The sequence below is a fragment of the Ruditapes philippinarum genome, unplaced genomic scaffold, assembly GCF_026571515.1.
Source record: "Ruditapes philippinarum isolate M1 unplaced genomic scaffold, ASM2657151v2 ctg16488_1_1_1_1, whole genome shotgun sequence".
Taxonomy (NCBI): domain Eukaryota; kingdom Metazoa; phylum Mollusca; class Bivalvia; order Venerida; family Veneridae; genus Ruditapes; species Ruditapes philippinarum.
This window is the reverse complement of record NW_026858856.1, coordinates 1-20,394: the sequence shown is the minus strand read 5'-3', so window position 1 is coordinate 20,394 and position 20,394 is coordinate 1. Positions and strand designations below refer to the sequence as shown.

The window sequence follows — 20,394 nt, the reverse complement described above, 5'->3', positions numbered from 1 at the left end:
TCTTGTTTTTATCAACGTTGTTGGTATTAACTTCATTTGTATCATCTATCTTACTTATATGTATGTCAGACATATCATCACATTCTCCAATATCTACAGTATAAGCAAACAAAAACATGCTTTAAGAAATATTCACGCAACAATAATTTCTATAATTGGGCTATGATGTCATATATCCTATTTCATTTCAAAATATATAAATGGCTCTCAAAAAGTGACCAGTTATCAATAATAGTAAACCAGTTTTTGAAATGGTGACCGTACCACCAAGTCTATAAAGAAAACAATATTCTGTGCCTTTACTGTGAACAAGAAGGGTTTTGTCACAAAAACATATGTCTCCCAAAACTATGTATGGTTCTGATCATCCCTGTGAATTTTGGTAGAAATTCCACCAGCATTTTGACCTGTGATAGCTTAACAGGATTTTTCTATTTTTTGCTCTCGCAGCAATTATTTGCAGCGAAGCAGAACATGCCAGCAATGTGCACAACTAGGGGTTGTACTGATCACTCATGTGACATTTCATTGAAATCCCACCAGTAGCTTGACCTGTGAAAGCCAGACAAGAAGCGAAGCTAAAAGTGCTGGCAATGTGCACAACTAGGGATAGTACTCTGATCACTCCTGTAAAGTTTGGTTGAAATCCCATCAGCAGTTTGACCTGTGAATATGGTACAATATTTTTCTATTTTTAGCTCTTGTGGTCATTTTGTGCAGCTAAAAGCAAAGTCCCCGGGATTTGTACAACTAGGGATAGTACTGATCACTCCTGTAAAGTTTGGTTGAAATCCCATCATTAGTTTGACCTGTGAAGGGTGGACAAGATTTTTACTATTTTTAACTCTGGCGGCCATTTTGTGCAGCGGAGCAGAACGTTCTGATGATGTGCACAACAAGGGATGGTACCGATCACTCCTGCAAAGTTTGGCTGAAATCCTACCAGAAGTTTGACCTGTGAAGGCCAGAATAGATTTTTCAATTTTTAGCTCTAGTGGCCATTTTGTGCAGCATTAGGATGGCATTGATCACTCCTGTAAAATATGGTTGAAATTTGACCTGTGAAGGCCGGACAAGCTTAATGCAGACAGATGGACAACTGGATGCACAGACGGATAGACGGTGAAGGTAAAAACAATATGTCTCTCAAAAATTTTGGGAGACATAATTATCTGTATATGCTAATGCATGTATAATGCAGGTGTTAACAAATTTAATGCCATTAAAAAAATTCCACTTGAAAACCAAATGAGGACAGTAAGTACTAAATCACCTGCAACTGGGAGCAGTATCATTTGAGTAAAGATATTGATTAATTTGAAGTTGCAAAAAACTTCCAAAAACAAAAAATGTTGTGAGATAATTATGCAAATAAAAAGGTAACAAATTAAACCAGAAGAAAATCACACATGCCAGGGTTTTACCAAATTAAATGATAGGTAATTATCAAAACAATAAACTATTCTTTAAGTTAAAAATCATTTGAAACCTTTGTAGTTTGTCCTTCAGTGGAAATAATATTTCTAACTGAAGACCATAAGGGAAAATCCTGGCATATAGACATAACAAAAATAGTTGAAACTGAAAAATGATTTTTTTAATGGAATAGTTACCATGACTGTCAGCTGTTTTTGTCTATGATAAACAATTAATAGCTGCATGACATACAGCAATGAAGCATCTTATTTTAAACTTATAATTTTATTAGTTACATTATCAAATGAACTTTATGCCTTCATGTCTTTTAAACAAAATTCTGCATTGAACTGTTTAAATATTTGGTTTGAAACAGTCTTTTTTATTTCAAATATGCACGAGGTACAAAACAAGGTAAGTGGAACCAAGAATGTACACTTAAACATGTCAACATATGTTTTACTTGTTTACCAAGCAGTGTGTGAAGCTATGTCAAATACAAAATTTGATGAAACTTTAAAAAAATACTTATATAAAGTTGTGTTTATTATGTGGTTGTTTCTAAACTATAATAACTAACAGAAGAAGACTTTCTCAAAAAGACCATCAGACCATCAGCCCTGACTGGTAAAATATCAGGCCTGATAAAAATATTTGTATTGGTGGCTGGCTGGTCTGGTAAAAATTAAAGGTTCCATGATTTTATAAAAATCCTAACAGAAAGCATTTTGCAAAAGCTGACCATATTCAATTAAGGGAGATAATAAATAAGGCAAGGAGGGGTTTAAGTGCTTGCACACCTAACTTTTCTATCTCCTCATAAAATTGAAATTAAGTACACTGTAGCCTCGATATATTGCTCTTCATTATAACGCTAATTTCAGTATAACGCTCATAGACCTTGGCTCTGCCCCCCCACCCAAAAAAAACTCAAGTAGATCTAGATTTATAGCGCGCTATAATGCTTGTTCGATTTGACAGTCATGTACAATAGTTATTAGGACATTTATGAGCGCCAAAGGTGTGAAAAACATGACCAGGTAAGCGTTTATGCGCTCTTTTGTTGTTTTACCTGTACATCAGTCAGGCATCAAATTGTTTCCAAAATCTCAAATTCATATCATAACTGTGACATAGGCAACCGGTAAAACTAAATTTCACACACATATATGTGACATGTAAACCTTGCTGAATTAAATAACCCACACAAGCCCAAAATCAATTTACAATCCTGCACTGTAAATAGAGCTGCCAAGATGGGAAGTAATTGGCGTTTGAGTAACTAGGGGACACAAATAAAGCTGGATTGTAAACTGTGTCCCATTATTTATCAAACGCCATTACAGTAATGACTAACTGTTTTACACCACATTCATGATTTATGTTTTTTCTTTCAAAAGTTTTTTGTTTCTTTTAAATATAATTAGTATTATTTGTGAATATAATATATGTTTACATCATTGAATTGTTTAAGAAAAAGATAATGTTGATATTCATTGAACAGTAAGTAAAATCAGCTTTATATATAATGGGGTAATGAGGTAATTTCGCAATGAGCATTCTAATGAGAGACCCCACCATGAGCGTTATAATGAAGCTGTAGTGCATCAACAAATTTTTTTTCCATAGTTTTTTCAGTAATTCTAAAGGGAAGTTTAAAAAAATATACCTTTTTCCAGGGTAGTTCTTCTATTCCATAATCATATAAAATTTCGTCACCAATGTCAATATCACTGAAAAGCAGGAACAAATATATGATTTGGCATGTAAAAACCTTGGAACAAGAAGAACTTTCAATTGGTACTTTACATATCATGGCCATGTGCTAATCTGTGCATACAAGGGGGTTGAACAATTAAAGCTCTTCATTAAAAAATGGAGATGCTAAAGAAAATGCCAATGTCATCAAAGGGTCAATATCAAGCTAAAAGACAAAACTCAATCATTTTATGAGTAAAATACAATTCATTACCTAATGGCAAACAAGAGCCAGTGTCCATCTATTCCCTTCATGATAGCATTGCGCTCTTTCTTATCACCATGATTAACAAGACGACCAAATCTACCTGTTTCATCAGTGGCATCCACACTATTTTAAAGAAAAAGTACGTAAATGCATCTTTTTCATAAATTTTACTCTTTTGTTTTGTTGTAGGACACAGCCATAACCCTTAGCATAGCAAGATTTTTGCTTAAGGTAGACCATGGGCAATGCATTACCTCCACTTTGAAGAGTATTCAAATAGGCTAGAATCACTTGATAGCTGCATTGAAATTGAGGGGCGTGGGTTCAAACCCCAGAAGAGGCAACTTTTTTTTTCCTTTCTTTCTTTCTTTTTAACATTATTTATGTATCTCTTAGATCCCTTATGGAAGAAAAAAGTGTTTGATTATAATGATATAATTATTGTAGGCGATTTGCTAAATAATGCCAAATTTAATAGCAAATATGATACCAGATATTTTCAAAGTTTAATAAAATAAAAACTACATGGTTAAAGTATTTTATATTTGGCATTATCATTATTTCGCAAGTTAAACCAATATACTTTTAAGAAAATTTAAGCAAACTTTTAAAACAGCTCCTCATTGTGGTAAATTTTAGGGATATGTATTTTGAATAAGGCTTTTTACATAGGGAAATGGTCAAATGACTGTTTGAAGTGGGTGGGGTAGGGTAACATTTTTATACATATGAGAAACATTTTGTTTAGAAACAATCATTTTTGCTCGTGTAATTTGTTACCTGAATGTTATTATCTGTTTCTTAACAATGTGCAATAGGAAAACATTTTCATTATGATGATATAGATTATTTAGAGTTTCCTCAGTTCTGAAAAAAGCCCTTCTAATAGCAAAGTTTATGTTCAGAAATATACAAAAGGATTTCTAAAGTAAAGAATTTGCTGAGCTAGTTCTTAAAACCCAAGTTTAATATCTTGCTTACTTACCACAAATCTTTGCGACCATTTCTGTAGAAAAAACGAAAACCAGAGCTGCCAAGCTTCTCTCTTCTTTCCCCCTCCTTACCAGAAATAACTTCTCCTGCATAATGAAGCAGAAAATCACCTTTTCTTCTATAGATAGTAGTGATGATTCCTCTACCTGAAAATAAACAAGATGAAACACAATGTTTGTGATCAATAAATGTTTAATTTCATTTATCATAACAGTTATCATCTATCATAAATATATCTAATAATTAACCCATTACAAGATATATATGCCTTTCTACGCCTTTTTCATCCCACCCCTTTTTGTTGTCTCAAATGGTGAAAAAATGCCTTATTTATGCCCCCAACACATGTTTTGTTTGAGAAATGTTGTTTAAAAGCGAAAAGGCTGAAAAGCCTTTGACTCAATCTCAATCCAGTGGGAAGTTGCAGCACTTTAAAATCAATTTTGATGGAAAAAATCAACGCAAAATAGTGATTTTTGGCAATTTTGAGATGTCCCCTCATTGCCAGTGTAACAGGGAATTTAAGACTGAGCATGTTGTTACAAAGGCAATGGTCCAGTCAACATTTGTACCAAGTTTGATTAGTATTGAAGCAGTTTTTATAGTTTTATAGCAATTTAAACTTGTAACAGGAGACTTTTCAATGAAAACAGCCATTTTTCATGTGGTAATGGGTTATTTATAATTATAGTTCACCCTATACATACAGGGTTCATACAGACATTCAATGTCTAAATTCAAGGATATTTTAAGCACCTTTTAAGCACATTTTTTAAATATTATCTTCAATATTTTTTAATGTTTGTCTACAACTTGACACTGTCTACAATGAAAGCTCAGTTTTCTATGGCTGAGGTAACTTACTTTTCACGTTCTTTTCCCAGACTAGAAATGTAACACGTAATCACTTTTTACGCATTTCTTATTATGATTTCTCTGTTCTTTTTACAAAGTTGAACACTAACAATATGCTGTCAGTTTTATTTCGCTTGTTCCAATGTCATTTTCACATTATTTCAGAAAGGGAGACCACTCTTAGCACATGACAAAACTGTTCAAAAGTGCTGTTGTGGTACAAAATCACTCTTATCATAAAAAATACCACAGTAAAGAGTAATATTCATTCATGTTGCGTTTCGAGTTTATTCAAATTGAAATAAAATTGATTTATTATATAAATTGGTAACAATAACGAACAGGAGGGCCATGATGGCCCTGAGGTCGCTCATCTGTACAAAGGCCCCCAGAGCAGGGCCCGTTTAAAGCCGGGGCTTTTATTTGAACAAACTTTGTAGACAACCATTAGAAGATGTTTCATTCTAAACATCAAAGGTCTAGCTCGTTGGGATTTTTTTTAGTTTTTTCTTTACACATATAGTTAAAAACAATGACATACCTGGGGCAGGGCCAGTTTTGACCCCAGAGCTTTTATTTGAACAATCTTTGTAGACACTTACAAGAAAATGTTTCATGCTTAATATCTAAACTCTAGCTATTCAGGTTTTTTTTAAAAGAAGATTTTTAAGTTTTTGCTATACTCGTATTTAGGAAAATCAATGTCCCCCAGGGCGGGCCAATTTTGACTCCAGGGCTTTTATTTGAACAAAATTTGCAGACACTCACTAGAAGATGCTTTGTGCTTAATATCTAAACTCTTGCTATTTGAGTTTTTTCAAAGAAGATTTTTCAATAAGTAAGACAGTATATCAGGAGAAATACCTGTAAACTTAACTGTCTGACTTTATTCATTCCTCAAAGCATTAACTTTAAAGGTGCAAGTACACAATTAGGTAGATTAAGATAAAGGTCCTCGCCATCATTTTTTTTTAATTTTTCACATGCTGCAAGAATGCAGTTTAGCACTGAAATATTTGAAAAAGAATTACATTTATGAAATATACACAAACCTTTTGTGGGGTATGTCGAAATGGCAAACCCTGGAGGATCTTTATTTTCTTTGAGCCAGTGTTGGGCCTCACATAATGGAGACTTTCTTTTTGTTCTGCTCTTCTTGTCCATTATACACTTTTCACACTTTTGACACTTTTCAAGGGTCCTCTCATGCACCTGTTATAACAAACTTTTATATTATGAATGTGGGATGTAGCCTAATCCTTAAAATCTTTGGGGAAATTAAAATACATTGTTTGGCAATATTGGCCTGAGACTCATTAATTGTTTGATGCTTTTTTGTTAGTTTCAGTAATTTATTAAGATTTACTTAATATTGCTTTTTAAAGATAGGAATGCTGTCAATACTTATTTTATACTAATGTTCCAATGGCCTACTAGTTATAAGGCTAATTAGGCAAGTGTTGTGTCGGTAACTTTAAGTTATACTTCAACCATGTGTACCGTTATGATAAACTTTGTAATCTGACAATTTACATGACAAAGATTCAGAATATTAAACTGGTCTCGGTAATAATTGCCAATAATATAATTATAATGGGGAAAATATTCTTCTACAAAATGAATTACAGGGGAAAAAAATTTCACAGAAGTTTTGAAATGGGGAAAATTGTATGATTTTAAAGAAATTTTCTTTCAGGATGATGCCTGTATTCTGCAACAGCTATAAAATAAAAAAAGGCTGGAAAAATGTGGTACCAACTCCTGGTTCAATTAATTAGTCTTGTCAATGTTACATCAAGATATTTTTTAATAGATCAATATGTCACCCCCCCCCCCCCAGCCCTGGGAATCAAAAGTTGTTTTTCTATTCACGCAAGTGCCCAATTAGGGTTGACAGATTATTTTGAAACCAGGTTTATGTAATATTAGCATTTGGGTAGTTGATTTAACTTCATAAAAGAATTATAGAGTAATTAGTTCAAAGTGTAACAGTAAAATACTACAGTGGAGCCTTGCTAATCCGAACCCTTCTAATCCGGAATCCTTTCTTATCCGAAGAAAGTGTCAAGTCCTGATTTTATTAGTTTTTTTTTTCAATAGTAAAAAAACTTTTCGGATCGGGAACCAGTCTTCTCTGAATTTCGGATGATTTTTTCAATTTTTGTTCTTATTTTACTCTAAAATTAGCCTCTAGGATCCAAAGAGATTTTGACAACTATCACATCTACATTGAAAATAAAAAATAATTGCACCTCTTGCAGGTGTTAACATACACCAAACTGATAAGAATAATTTTGCTTGATTAATGGGTGTAACGTATGATCTGCGAAGGTTTGAAAATTACACTTAGCTACTATATAATCGCTTTATTGATTGTTTTTCGTCACCTTCAATAAATATTTTGATATAAATCAATAGAAATGTCGTAATCAATTAAATGACCCGCATTAAGTAATGGAAATTAATGGAAACTGTCAGTGAATTCGGATAATCAATGAATCAGATAAGAGTCAGGGTTTTTTTTTTACTAACAAATTGACACGGATAGTCGGCGTCTTCCCTTGGTAAATAGCCAAGTTTTTCCCCCAAAAAAATTCTATTTTTCCTTTAAACTAAATCAGATTTAATATTTACATGGTTTTAAATATTAATTTTCTCCATTTAATCCAGGATAAACAACCAATTGTAGTCCAAAATAACCAAAAACATTGCAGGAAACTTCAAGTACCTGTCTCAGGGGGCAATACACAGTTTTCAAGGCTTCTCGGCAAACAACTGACTGCGCCACAATCAAAACCTCACACCAAGTCGTAAATCACAACACATTGAAATGAATGCATTTTCATATTTTACAACCTATTATAATGTAATCTCTGTCACCCTTAGTTTTCTGGACACAGCCCTGTGTTTTTCATTGTTTTTTGTCGCGAAAATTCTAACGACCCAAAATAGCGGATTATCCCTATTCGCAAATTACAACAATATATTAACGTCAAAAACTTTAAATCACAAGCTATAGTGTTTCTTCCTTCTTAAAAACAATGCACAATCTGAAAATAAACATCCAAACAGGGTGCCATCAACCTACTTTTTTCACTATTCTAAGTCTTCTGCATACCCTTTAAATTGAAGAGCTGATTCACTCGCCTAGCTCCAAAAACCACATGTTCGCATCCGACGAAGGTGCTCTCTCAAAAAGCAAGGGTTATACGCCACTAAATTCAATTTTACTAAATAACTGAAACACAATACTAGTATGTGAAACTTGAAATATAGTAACTTATAACCATTTAGAACCTCAAATATCCACTTCAATTTTTCAAAACTCTCTCTTATTTGTAAATTCCCCTGGCCAATTCGAAACTAAACAGCCGAAAACTGTGTACTGCCTCCTTAAAGCACAACAAAACATTTTTAAAACCACAATTTTGACCTTCATTTCTATAATTTGATCAATTTGAATGAAATTTACCACTGAATTATATAAGGGCACTACATGCTTCAGCAAATATTGCAATAAAAAAAGGTCATGAATACTGAGAATTTACCTTAAAAATTACCCATTTTTTAATGACAAAACAAGAAGTATTTCAAAGTCCACAAAACATATGATTATGATGCATTACAATTCTACTAACATTCTTTTCATGCTAAGCATATATTCAGGCATATTTTCAATCCATTTTAAGAATGTTGCCAACTTTCTTCTCCTGCTTCCAATTTCTGCCTCTAAGAGCATGTGTTGTATCAAGTTTTTCAATGTTTCAGTTTATTCCGCAAAAAAAGCTGCCAAATGCTGGAATTTTCAAGCTACAGACAATGGAAAAATTGTCATTCTTTATGTTGAAAGAAATCTGCTTCAAGTATTTACATAGCAAAATGACTCATTTCAAAGGTTTTAAAAGTGAAACTGATTTACATTATGCTAATTTATGACATTTGTGAAAGGAAAATTGATTAGCCGATGTGTTTCGCGTCTTGATGAAAATCAAGCTGGTTTTAATGGTACAATAACTGGACACGCGAAACCCGCCAAAGTCGCGTTCTATGCCGCGAGTTGTAGTCTATGTTACGCGACGGGGACACTTCGCCCAGGTAAACATCGCCCGTCAAGTTCGCCGAATTTCGTGGCGGGGTCACGAAAAATCGCCGCCGCGACTGTATCGCCGTAATTTACGGCGAATCTTCAGCAATAATTGTATTAGAAAGTACTTACTTGGTCCTTAATTCCCGTGATCTTTAATTTTGAAAACTTGAAAAATCTTGTAAACGTCTTGTATATTTATAATATTTAGCATTTGAACATGTACAGCGTATACATTTTATATTAAAACAAAGCAATCAGGTGCTGGTGAAAATTAGTTAACAATAAAAACGAGATTGAAAATTACAAAAGGTAATTGGTACTACATCAAAGAACGCACGATAAACAAATTTGTCCAATTGTATTTTGATAATAATACACAATGTAATTAAAATCCATTGTTTACTTTCGCACATATTCTATTTTTAGAACAATGCAAAGCGGCATTTAGCACCGATTCACAGGTGTAACTAATTATTACGTTCTAATACGCTAATTATGATTGTTGAAAATTGTAAAAGTTTTATCACTTAAAATTGACATTCTTTACCTTCAATTTCACGAGTAAAAAATGCCAGGTGCATGAGTAGGTGATGAGAAATGTAAATAAAATATCACAATCAAAATGCACTTACGATTAATAATATGTCAATAATTGACACAATCAATATCCAACATTTTTTTTACTTGAGCAATAATTAAACATGTGTAATCATTCCTTGACAAAAAGAAATGACAGTTTTTTTCTGATATATAAAAAAGAGGTGAAAGTCAATAGAGTGTCGGCATTTCTTTGATGATTTTTTTCGGCAACAACTACAGGTGTGTAAACATCAAAGATTCACAGATTCTTCAGAAGAGCCGACCAGTCATTTGTCAGAGGTCATTTCGTGTGTAAATTTGTGTATTTATTATTTAACAATGGAAAACATTATATTCCTTTTATTTATGGATGCTTCTTTTTGCGCGACGTGTTTTTGTGTCTTTTAGCGCTATGGAATTTCAACAATCGGCGATAATTTTCGGTAACTAACAATTAAATATTTTTAACATTTTTAAAACAGGGGTGCAAATATCCGCCATTCAGAAATTATAGCAGACAAATCTTGCGTGTGTTATTTTTTTACAAACGTGTAATAAATTGAGTAATGATCACCCGAGAGAACGAAATGTCCCGGTGATCCACTACATTTAGAAATGAACAAGTTAATGTCGTATCAATTATGTATCTTTTTATGTAACTAAATATCTTTTTACACATATATTATATTTATATATCTCTACTTTAAACTCAATATGTACCCCCCCCCTAAAAATAGTTTTACACGTGTACATGCACACTATTTACCTGCAGATGGAGCCGCATACTTGTACTGCGTCGCATTTATACATTGAGGTCATGATTCCGCCATTCACGGAAAGTTTTTAACGGTGTTATTTGATTTCGCCGTGGTTATTTATATTTGCTGTTGGCATCAAAGATAAATAGAGAAAGGGCATTTTAGCAAATTACAAGATTTTCTTGATACAACTTCATGTAGATCTACTAATTAATTTTCGTACTTGTACATGTATATCTGGTTTCAAGTTCACAGACTACACTTATAAATATATCTACATTTATTATACAAATGAACATGTATTATTCCCTGCGAATCGCGGCAAATGTTCACAGCAAAATCGCCGCGAGTTGAATTCGCGGCGATTGTCTCAAGTTGCCGCGAATTCGCTCGCGTTATAAAGCATGAGAGTTCGCCGCGAATACGTGAATTGTGCGGGTTTCGCGTGTCCAGTACTGTATATTCTTGACCGTCCCTTCAAAATCTGCTTATCAAAGTTAAAAAAACTGTAAGATAGATCAAAATTGATATTTATTCAAGTATTTAGGCTATTTCAACCATTTATGACCACTCCCAGTATGAAACAGTTCTGAAAAACATGTTCAGAAATTACTTAAAAAAATGGACTGGCCTCACGAAAAATGCCTGATCCGAGGCCTTCATTTGAACTAAAATGGTTGGAATCGATGCGATAGTCCAAAATTTTATACGAAAATTGCTTTTTTCTATCATTTGATGCTCCTGGAACCACTATGTTAGAGAAAATGACTCAGGTGAGCTTAAATGTGAAGATGAATAGCTCACCAAACACTTAAATGCATGATTTTTAACTGTCAATGAAGAATTACCTCCCTTGATTTTGCTCTCTAATATAGACATGAGGCAAAATATGCACTTTAAAAGCTCATATTTCACCATTGCCACAGCTTTGGGTCATATAAACATGTAATTATGATATTAAAAAGTACTTACAAAAAATCAAATTTTGCTCTTAAGGGGCAATTCACAGTTTTCAAGGCTTCTCGGCAAACAACTGACTGCGCCACAATCAAAACTCACACACAAGTCTGTAATCACACACCTGAAATGAATGCATTTCATATTTAACATATATATATGTATCTCACAGCAAACAATTAAAAATACATGTCCACCTTCTAGTTTTCTGGCACACAGCCCTGTGTTTTTCATTGTTTTGGTCGCGAAAATCAACGACAAAATAAGCGGATTATCCCTATTCGCAAATTACAACAATATATTAACGTCAAAAACTTAAATCACAAGCTATAGTGTTTCTTCCTTCTTAAACAATGCACAATCTGAAAATAACATCCAAACGGGGTGCCATCCACCTACTTTTTTCACTATTCTAAGTCTTCTGCATACCCTTTAAATTGAAGAGCTGATTCACCGCCTAGCTCCAAAAACCACATGTTCGCATCCGACAGGTGCTCTCTCAAAAAAGCAAGGGTTAACGCCACTAAATTCAATTTTACTAAATAACTGAAACACAATACTAGTCATTGAAACTTGAAATATAGTAACTATAAACATTTACAACCTCAAATATCCACTTCAATTTCAAAACTCTCTCTTATTTGTAAATTCCACCCCTGGCCAATTCGAAACTAAACAGCTGAAACTGTGTACTGCCTCCTCAACATGGAGGCAGCCATTTTTTTTCTTGGCTATATCCCGTACTGATCTGGAAATCAGTTGCTATCAAAATATTGTCATTTTCTTGGTTATTTTTAGTAAAGTAATATATTTTGTATTTCTTATTATGAAAATGACTTGTATGGAGCTAAAGTGTCTCACAGATACACTATTATATACTGTATTAAATTTCATACAAAAATGGAAGTATAAAAACCATTCACCACCATACATATTAAGAATATTATGTTATACTGCAAAGAATATTTTGCATTATGATAAAGTTTTTAAGGGGAAAAAGATATAGTTGTAAAATCTCTAGAATGTAGTTAAGTATATAGTATAAATAACGTCAAATTTTCCCCAAATTGACTTTTTTCGTATATTTCCCTACCAGCGTTCAGCGTCTTCCCCTTTTCCTAAAAAAAAACCCCGAGAGTAAACAATAATTGACAAATGCTGGTACGAATATATTATCATGTCTCAGCCTCTTTTAATATCTTAGGTAAAGTAACCCTTGAGGCATATCCCAAAAACACAAAAACAGCACTGGTTTATTAATTTATTTTACTAGAAAACATAGGAGTCCCAAATCATTCATGTAAAATATGTTAAGCAGTATTTGCTGCATTTATGCAGTTTATTAATACATGTATGATGAATAAGCAGAGTAGAGTGGGAAAAGGGAGGGGGTGTCAGAGTTTGAATATTGAAAAAGCTCAAGGAAAATGCTAATACATGTATGTCCCAAATGGGAAACCTGTACAGTACAAGAAAGATTTAAAATATAATTTCTAAAACCCTACATCATCAGACCATTAAGCTGTATTTTTCTTCGTGATTTATTTCACACACCCCTTAGAAAATATTCCTTATATCTTTAGTAGTTTCATCAACTCATTTTTTGTGTTTTACACACATTTTAATATATACATTCCGTTAGCGGCATCGCGAAAATATGTGACAAATAAATTTTTACCCATTTCCTGCGGTAACATTCACAATTATTGTTGTTGTTTATTTCAACTATATTAGATTTAATATTTTTTATTTTATAACGATAGTTTTTCATCAGTCATTTCAACAGGCATCATAAAACGAAATGGTTTGGTTGCGAGTTGATTTCTGTACATGTGATACATTTAGGGTCTCCCTAATTACCGACAAGAACCGTCCAAAACCGACAAGAGCCTTTATATTGCAAATAAACACGTACAAATGTGTTTTTATGATGGCATATATATATATATATATATATCTTTGATAAGCTTTTTTTGTTTTTCTTTTATAGAAAATTTAATATACCTTTGAAAATGGCTGCTGTGGACACGTTGGGGCATGGGGTTCTTGATTAGTAGAAAAAGTTGACCCCTTGCTACCAATTCTCGAACCAAATTATTTGTAGTGTACGAATAACATGTACAAAAGGGAGATTATTTAGATTGAAACTATAAGGATTAATTAATTTTTCTACTGTACATAGAACAAAGCATACACATTTTCATTCGTTTTCATGTCATGTCACATTCCTGGAGTATTCATCTGGCTTTTTAGATACAGCAGCTTCACAAATCAATGGCAGCTTTATTTAAGTCAACCAAAATTTGATTATCCCTTTTCAACATTGATAATGGAATCAATTGCATACTGAGAACAATAGAGTGGTGTTTAACTTAATTTATCTTGTTCGATTAAATATTTGATTGAACAAAACGATAAATCAAGAAAGTAGGTCAATGTCGACAGTTCATATAAAAAATCATAAATACAGTAAAATACGCTCATATTTTCGTGACAGAAGGCTTAATTATGAATTCTTATTGTTCTCACATATTCCACTAATCTACATTAGTAAAGTGGTATTTACAAAAATACACAATTTCAAAAATGAAAGTAGGCTGCCATTTTCTTAAAAATTGAACTTTCGTCTGCTAGATTAAAATGGTCAAAATGAAGCTGTAAAAATTGAACTTTGCCAAAACATAGGAAATGTTAGTGCATGTCACTTTATAAAACTATCCCTTGCTGCACAAAATAAATTTGATTTGTCAAATATGAAATAGATCTATATCACTTTGGTCGAGAGAGGGTAACGTTCGATAGATTGTATTAAAAGGCTATAGATATTTGCCTATAAACATGGTTCAGAACTAATTTATTATGTTTTTCATGTTAAAAATATTAGGAATTGTAATTATTAAATGATGAATAAGTGAAATTAATCTTATTTTTTCCATTTTTACTTCTTGGCGGTTCTTTTCGGATCCAGGCGGTTTTTGCCTGTAATTTGGGAGACCGTACTTAACTTGGGACTACACAGTAAAAACAAATAATACAACTGTAAAGCCTACACAGTAAAAACAAATAATACAATTGTAAAGCCTATTAAGCTGCAACAAATTATAATAAGTAATATAGCATCAAAATACAGATTCGTTTACCTTTTTTCTGCCTCCTGTACGGTGTACCACACAGTAAAAATGTCCGATTCCGAATTCACTTTAAAAGACTTCCGGTAAGTATGTAGAAAACCTTTACAAATTTAACCTGTTTATAAATTCTTATTGGATTTTAAATCTTTCGTAAAAGATCTAGATCTACTAATAAACAGCTTAAATAATATTTCTCATTTTTTTGGCATGAATTTCAACCAATAGAAATGCAGTATTCCAGTTTCGTCATATCTGACCGGCAATTGAGGACGCAATAATTCGCCGAGTGGGAAAGTCAAAAATGGCTACTTTTTTAGGTCGACACACAACCCCGACACACTCATCAGATGAGACCTCCAACCGAGGACACAACTTGATTACCATTTTTTTACATGTTTTTAGCAAAAAATAAGCATTTTTTAGAGTATAAAATATTTTTGTCAATTGAGGATGGCTCAATTGTCGGTCATGTCCTCACTCGTTGCTGTTATTCCTGACAAATGTCCTCAGTTGCTGGTCCTTACAAGAGCACACACACACACACACACACACACACACACACACACACATACATACATACATACATACATACATACATACATACATACATACATACATACATACATACATACATACATACATACATACAATAATACAATAATACATACATACATCTATATCCATTTGGGTTTTACGTCACACCGACACAGTATAGGTCATATGGCATTATTTCAGGCACAAACGGACACCTGAGTAGAACTACTGACGTTCTGTAAGCTAGCTGGATAGCTTCCTGATATGAAAGAATCAAAATTCCCTGTTGGGATTCGAACCCCCATTCGAATCCATCTCCTAGAGATCAAAGTTGACTGGTATACTAAATATTTTATGAATAAGAATAGGAAATGTCAGAAGTCCTGTAATGTACATTTTTTTAATCATTTTGTTTTACTGCCAAAAATTATTTTTTGGTTTTTGAGAAGATGGAAGTTTTAACTAAAACTTAATGTAGCATGCTAACCTGTTACTGCATCCATTTTGTCCACACTAAAATCAGGCTGATTTAGATCATTCTCAAATATGTCCTGTAACACACTGTATGTCTTTGTCTCGTCCTTCCTATTAACATATAAACATACATATATTTATTTTGTTTGGTGATACAATAAAGGTCATATTAAGATTTTCCAGCTTTTTAAGTTATGGAGAAAAAACCCAGTGAGCCCTTTCTGTAACAAGAGCTGTCAGAAGGACAGCGCGCTCGACTTTTTTAGTGCTTGCCTATAAAACAAAACTTTGACAGTTAAGGGCACACAAGACTTTAACTAGGAATTTCTAAGTACAAATCAAGAAACATTTTCACAGAGTTATCTTCTCTTGCTTACAGATAGGTCTCATGATGGCACATAATAACTCCAACTTCCAAAGTAATATCTCAAATGGTTAAGTCAACAAGTGGACAAGAATGAAAATTTTAACTGAGTTTCTAAGTCAAAAAGGGCCATAATTCAAATAAAATCCTTAACAGAATTACCTTCTCCTGCCCATGTTTTGGGACCATGATGGTAAACAAGTATTCCAACTTTCAATTTAATATCTCAACCAGTTCAGTCAAAAAGTTGACTGGTACAAAAAAGTTAACCAAGATTCTAAGTCGATAAAAGGCCTTAATTTTTAAAACAAATCCCTGACAGAGTTACCTTCTCTTGCGTACAGATGGGGGTAATGATGTGAAATAGCATTAAAAGTTTCAAAGCAATATCTCAAAGGGTTAAGGCAATAAGTGGATTTTACCCATATTCAATGTATTTTCTAAGTCAAAAAGGGGCATAATTCTGTCAAAAACCTTGACAGAGTTATGTCCTCTTGTCTGTTGATGAAGGTCGTGATGGTAAACAAGTATGGTCAGTTTCAAAGCAATACCTCCAATGGTTTTGAAATAAAGTGAGGTGGTACAAAAAACTTAACCAAGCTCAATACACTTTCTAAGTCAAAAAAGGGCCATAATTCTGTCAAAAACCTTGACAGAGTTATGTACTCCTGTCTGTAGATGGAGGTTATGATGGTGAACAAGTATGGTAAGTTTCAAAGCCATACTTGTAATACTTCTGAAATAAAGTGGGGTGGTACGAAAAACTTAACCAAGGTGTGACGCCAACGCTAACGCCGACGCCGGGGCGAGTAGGATAGCTCCCCTTTTCATAGAAAAGTCGAGCTAAAAAGGCAATAGGTTAAGTTTTTGTATGATTTTCTCCTGCTTAAAATCTATGTTTTACTGTTATAAATTCATGAAAACATTAAGAGTTTGGTGCAATAATTATGCATCTGCAATTTTGAAAAAAAAAATCAATAGTATTGCATCAAACCCACAAAATACTTTACTTTGTTTGAAGACCTGGATTTGAGACAGATTACTATAATTATCAGTGCCATAATTGATTGTAACAAAGTCACTGGACTTAATTTCCTCTGCATCATATGATGAGTATTAGTCATATAGTGGAAGTCATTATAGTCTTACCAAGTTGGGACAAGAGAGAATGAAAAGCAGGGACATTTGTTAATCTGTCCTCACATGATTCAGGGCTTCCATTATTAGTTCCAAAATTTGGAAGTCAGACACTGCAAAATGTCTGAAATTGGAACCAGAGCAGAGTGCATTACTGGTACTGGAACTGCAGTGCATGCTGCAGCGATTTTGCAAGTTCTGGTACTGATACTGAATTACTCTTAAAAAATTTTGATACTACTGTCCTAAAAAATGGTACTGCTACTGCATAACAAGGCAGTACTTTAGTTTTCATAAAATTGTCATCAATTTTTCTCTTAAAGTAAAGCTGTAAATTCCATGTATTATTCTATTATTTTAGTGAAAAGGTAAATTATCAAATCTATAGATACTTTGCTGCAATATTCCTTCAAATGTTAATGTAATATTCATCATAAAAAGAAGGACCAAAGACTTGAAGTAAAAATTAAATTGAGATAAAAAGACTCACTAACTCTTTATCTTAAAATATCATTATTACAATCTTTTATTACTTTGTATTTAGTAGACTAAGTACAAAAACAAAAATATATAAACACTAATTAATTGCTTCTATTCTAAATAATCCTATTTCAAGTGATATTGTTTAGCACCATAAAAAATTGTTATTTACTTTGGTATAAATTGAACAGAGGTGTGAACAAAAGACTGTGTTTTAAATGAAAGATGATTGCATTGTATTACAGATGACTGGTTACTAAACAATAAGATATGACATGAATATATGTTTTAAATATTGTTTGTAAAAAGAATGTTAAATCATTAAAGTTGTAAAATGTAATGTTAACTTTAAAGTAAATAATGGTTTTATTTCTTTGCTTGGATAATGGTTGCAATTATTGTGTTTGACCGTGTATTTATTCAAACTTTGATGAAGATACAAAAGTAATGGTACTGATACTTAATTACTCCTCCCCCCCCCCCCCCTAAAAAAAAATCAAAAAATAATCTAGTACTGGTACTGGTAATGGTACTGCATAACTCGGCAAGTACTGGTACTTAAGTACTACACCCTAAAGTACTGATGCAGCTCTAATTGGAAGTTACATTATGTAGGTACATGTATAGAAGGTAAAGCATTGTATTTTGAAAGTTATACAAGTCAAAATTAGGAATTAATGACTTCCAAACTACCCCTAATGGAAGCCCTGGTGATTTTATATGCAAAGATGACTTATAGGAGCTCTAAGGCTTTAAACTAACAAATTGGCAGACACTCACAAGAAGATGTTTCACGCAAAATATCTAAGCTCTTGCTCTTAGGTCTTTAAAAAGAAAACTTTTTTGTGTTTCTACTTTACAATTAATGGAAAAACAATTTTTACTCATCAATTTTTTTATTAAACTTGGTAAAAACCTTTTAGAAGATGTTTAATGCTTAATATCTAAGTTCTAGCTCTTTCGGTTCTTTAAAAGAAGATTTTTAAGTTATTAATATATACATATAAGGATAATTAATGACCCTCAGGGGGGGGGGTAATTTTAACCACAATCCTTTTATTTGATCAAACTTATGGTAGATACCCACTTGATGTTTCATGCTTTATGCCTTAGCTCTAGCTTTTTCGGTTTTTAGTTTTTACTATATTATACATATAGGAAAAATCAATGATCCTCTGGGGTGGGGCAAATTTTGACCCCAGGGCTTTAAGTTGAGACCCAGGGCTTTTAGTTGAACAAACTTGGAAGAAACTCACAAGATGATGTTTCACGCTTAACATCTAGGCTCTAGCTATTTTAGTTTATTTTAAAAGAAGATTTTTTAAGTTTTAATATATACATATTAGGAAAATCAATGACCCCGGGCAGCCAATCTTAACCCAAGGGTTTTTATTTGAACAAACTTGGTAGACACTAGGAGATGTTCCATTGCCAAATATCTAAGGTCTATAGCTTTTTGGGTTTTTTTAAAGAAGATATTTAAAAGTTTTTCTTTCAGTTGCCATGGCAACCAGTTTTGCATGGAATTAAATTCTTTGAACGATAAAGGTGACCACAAAAGTAACATTCCTGTGAAGTTTGGATAAAAAGCAATTATCATAGTATTGCGAGCAATCCATAAGTCCCCTACCGGTAAGAGCCCAAGCAACATTCTGAAGGGCCATTGGCCATTCACTTAGGTTCCTATTTTAAGTAAATTTGTTGAAAAAGTTCTTGAAAAGTGATCACAGGAAACAGTTTTTATGTACAGACAGATAGACTGAAGGACACTCTAAAGTTATTTTTTAAACATCCCTGTTATCAAAATGTAACATTTTTTTAAATCCTATCATTATTGAAGAAGTTGGAGTAAAAATTACCAATTTCTCAAAAAAAAGTCTAAGTTCAAAAGGGGCATAATTCTGGAAATAGTCTTGCTAGAGTATTGAACACTCACAAATGTTGAGTGACAACAAGAAACATTTATATGAAGTTTGAAGTAGATACATTCAGAAAAAGAAGTTATTAAAAAAAAAAACAATGTTTTTTTCATGAAAATTTTAAGTTCAAGGGAGGTAATTCTGATAAATTTTGTGCTAGAGTTGTAAACCTTGTCACATATGATGTGGTTGATGACAATTCAACTTATATTTAAAGTTTGAAGAAAATACCTTAAGAAATAAAGAACTTATAGTGAAAAAAACTTAAAAACTAGAATCAGAAATCTTGAAATTCAGTCTATTTGTTGCCATAGCAACCAGAATTTTCAACATAGGAAGATAAAAAAAGAATGTGCATAATTTCCATACTGCCATCTACCCATATGTCAAGTTTCATAAACATATTTTCAGTACTTTTTGTGTTATCACTGGATCCAGGTTATGTGTAAAATTTGCCATATTTTCAGTCTATTTGTTGCCATAGCAACCAGAATTTTCAACATAGGAAGAAAAGAAAAAGACGTGCATAATCTCCATACTGCCATCTATCCATATATCAAGTTTTCATAAAAATATTTTCAGTACTTCTTGCGTTATCGCGGGATCCAGGTTATGTTGTAAAATTTCCCATATTTTCAGTCTATTTGTTGCCATAGCAACCAGAATTTTCAACATAGGAAGAAAAGAAAAAGACGTGGCATAATCTCCATACTGCCATCTATCCATATATCAAGTTTCATTAAA

The 20,394-nt window shown here is 32.8% G+C and overlaps 1 protein-coding gene and 1 long non-coding RNA gene across 2 annotated transcripts; one reads left to right on the top strand and one right to left on the bottom strand.

The window, feature by feature from the left end:
- LOC132754498 (N-lysine methyltransferase KMT5A-like) lies at window positions 1–6,423 on the bottom strand. The gene is made up of 5 exons (XM_060745135.1): window positions 6,283–6,423; window positions 4,368–4,521; window positions 3,389–3,505; window positions 3,086–3,149; window positions 1–93 (listed from the first exon to the last, which is right to left on the bottom strand). Exons 1-5 carry the CDS (start codon window positions 6,392–6,394, stop codon window positions 55–57), a joined length of 486 nt encoding a protein of 161 aa, XP_060601118.1. The 5' UTR covers window positions 6,395–6,423; the 3' UTR covers window positions 1–54.
- Window positions 6,424–15,411: 8,988 nt separating this feature from the next.
- On the top strand, window positions 15,412–18,556 carry LOC132754497 (uncharacterized). The gene is made up of 2 exons (XR_009629086.1): window positions 15,412–15,973; window positions 16,958–18,556. It is a non-coding gene; the product is annotated as an uncharacterized LOC132754497 (long non-coding RNA).
- Window positions 18,557–20,394: the final 1,838 nt, after the last annotated feature.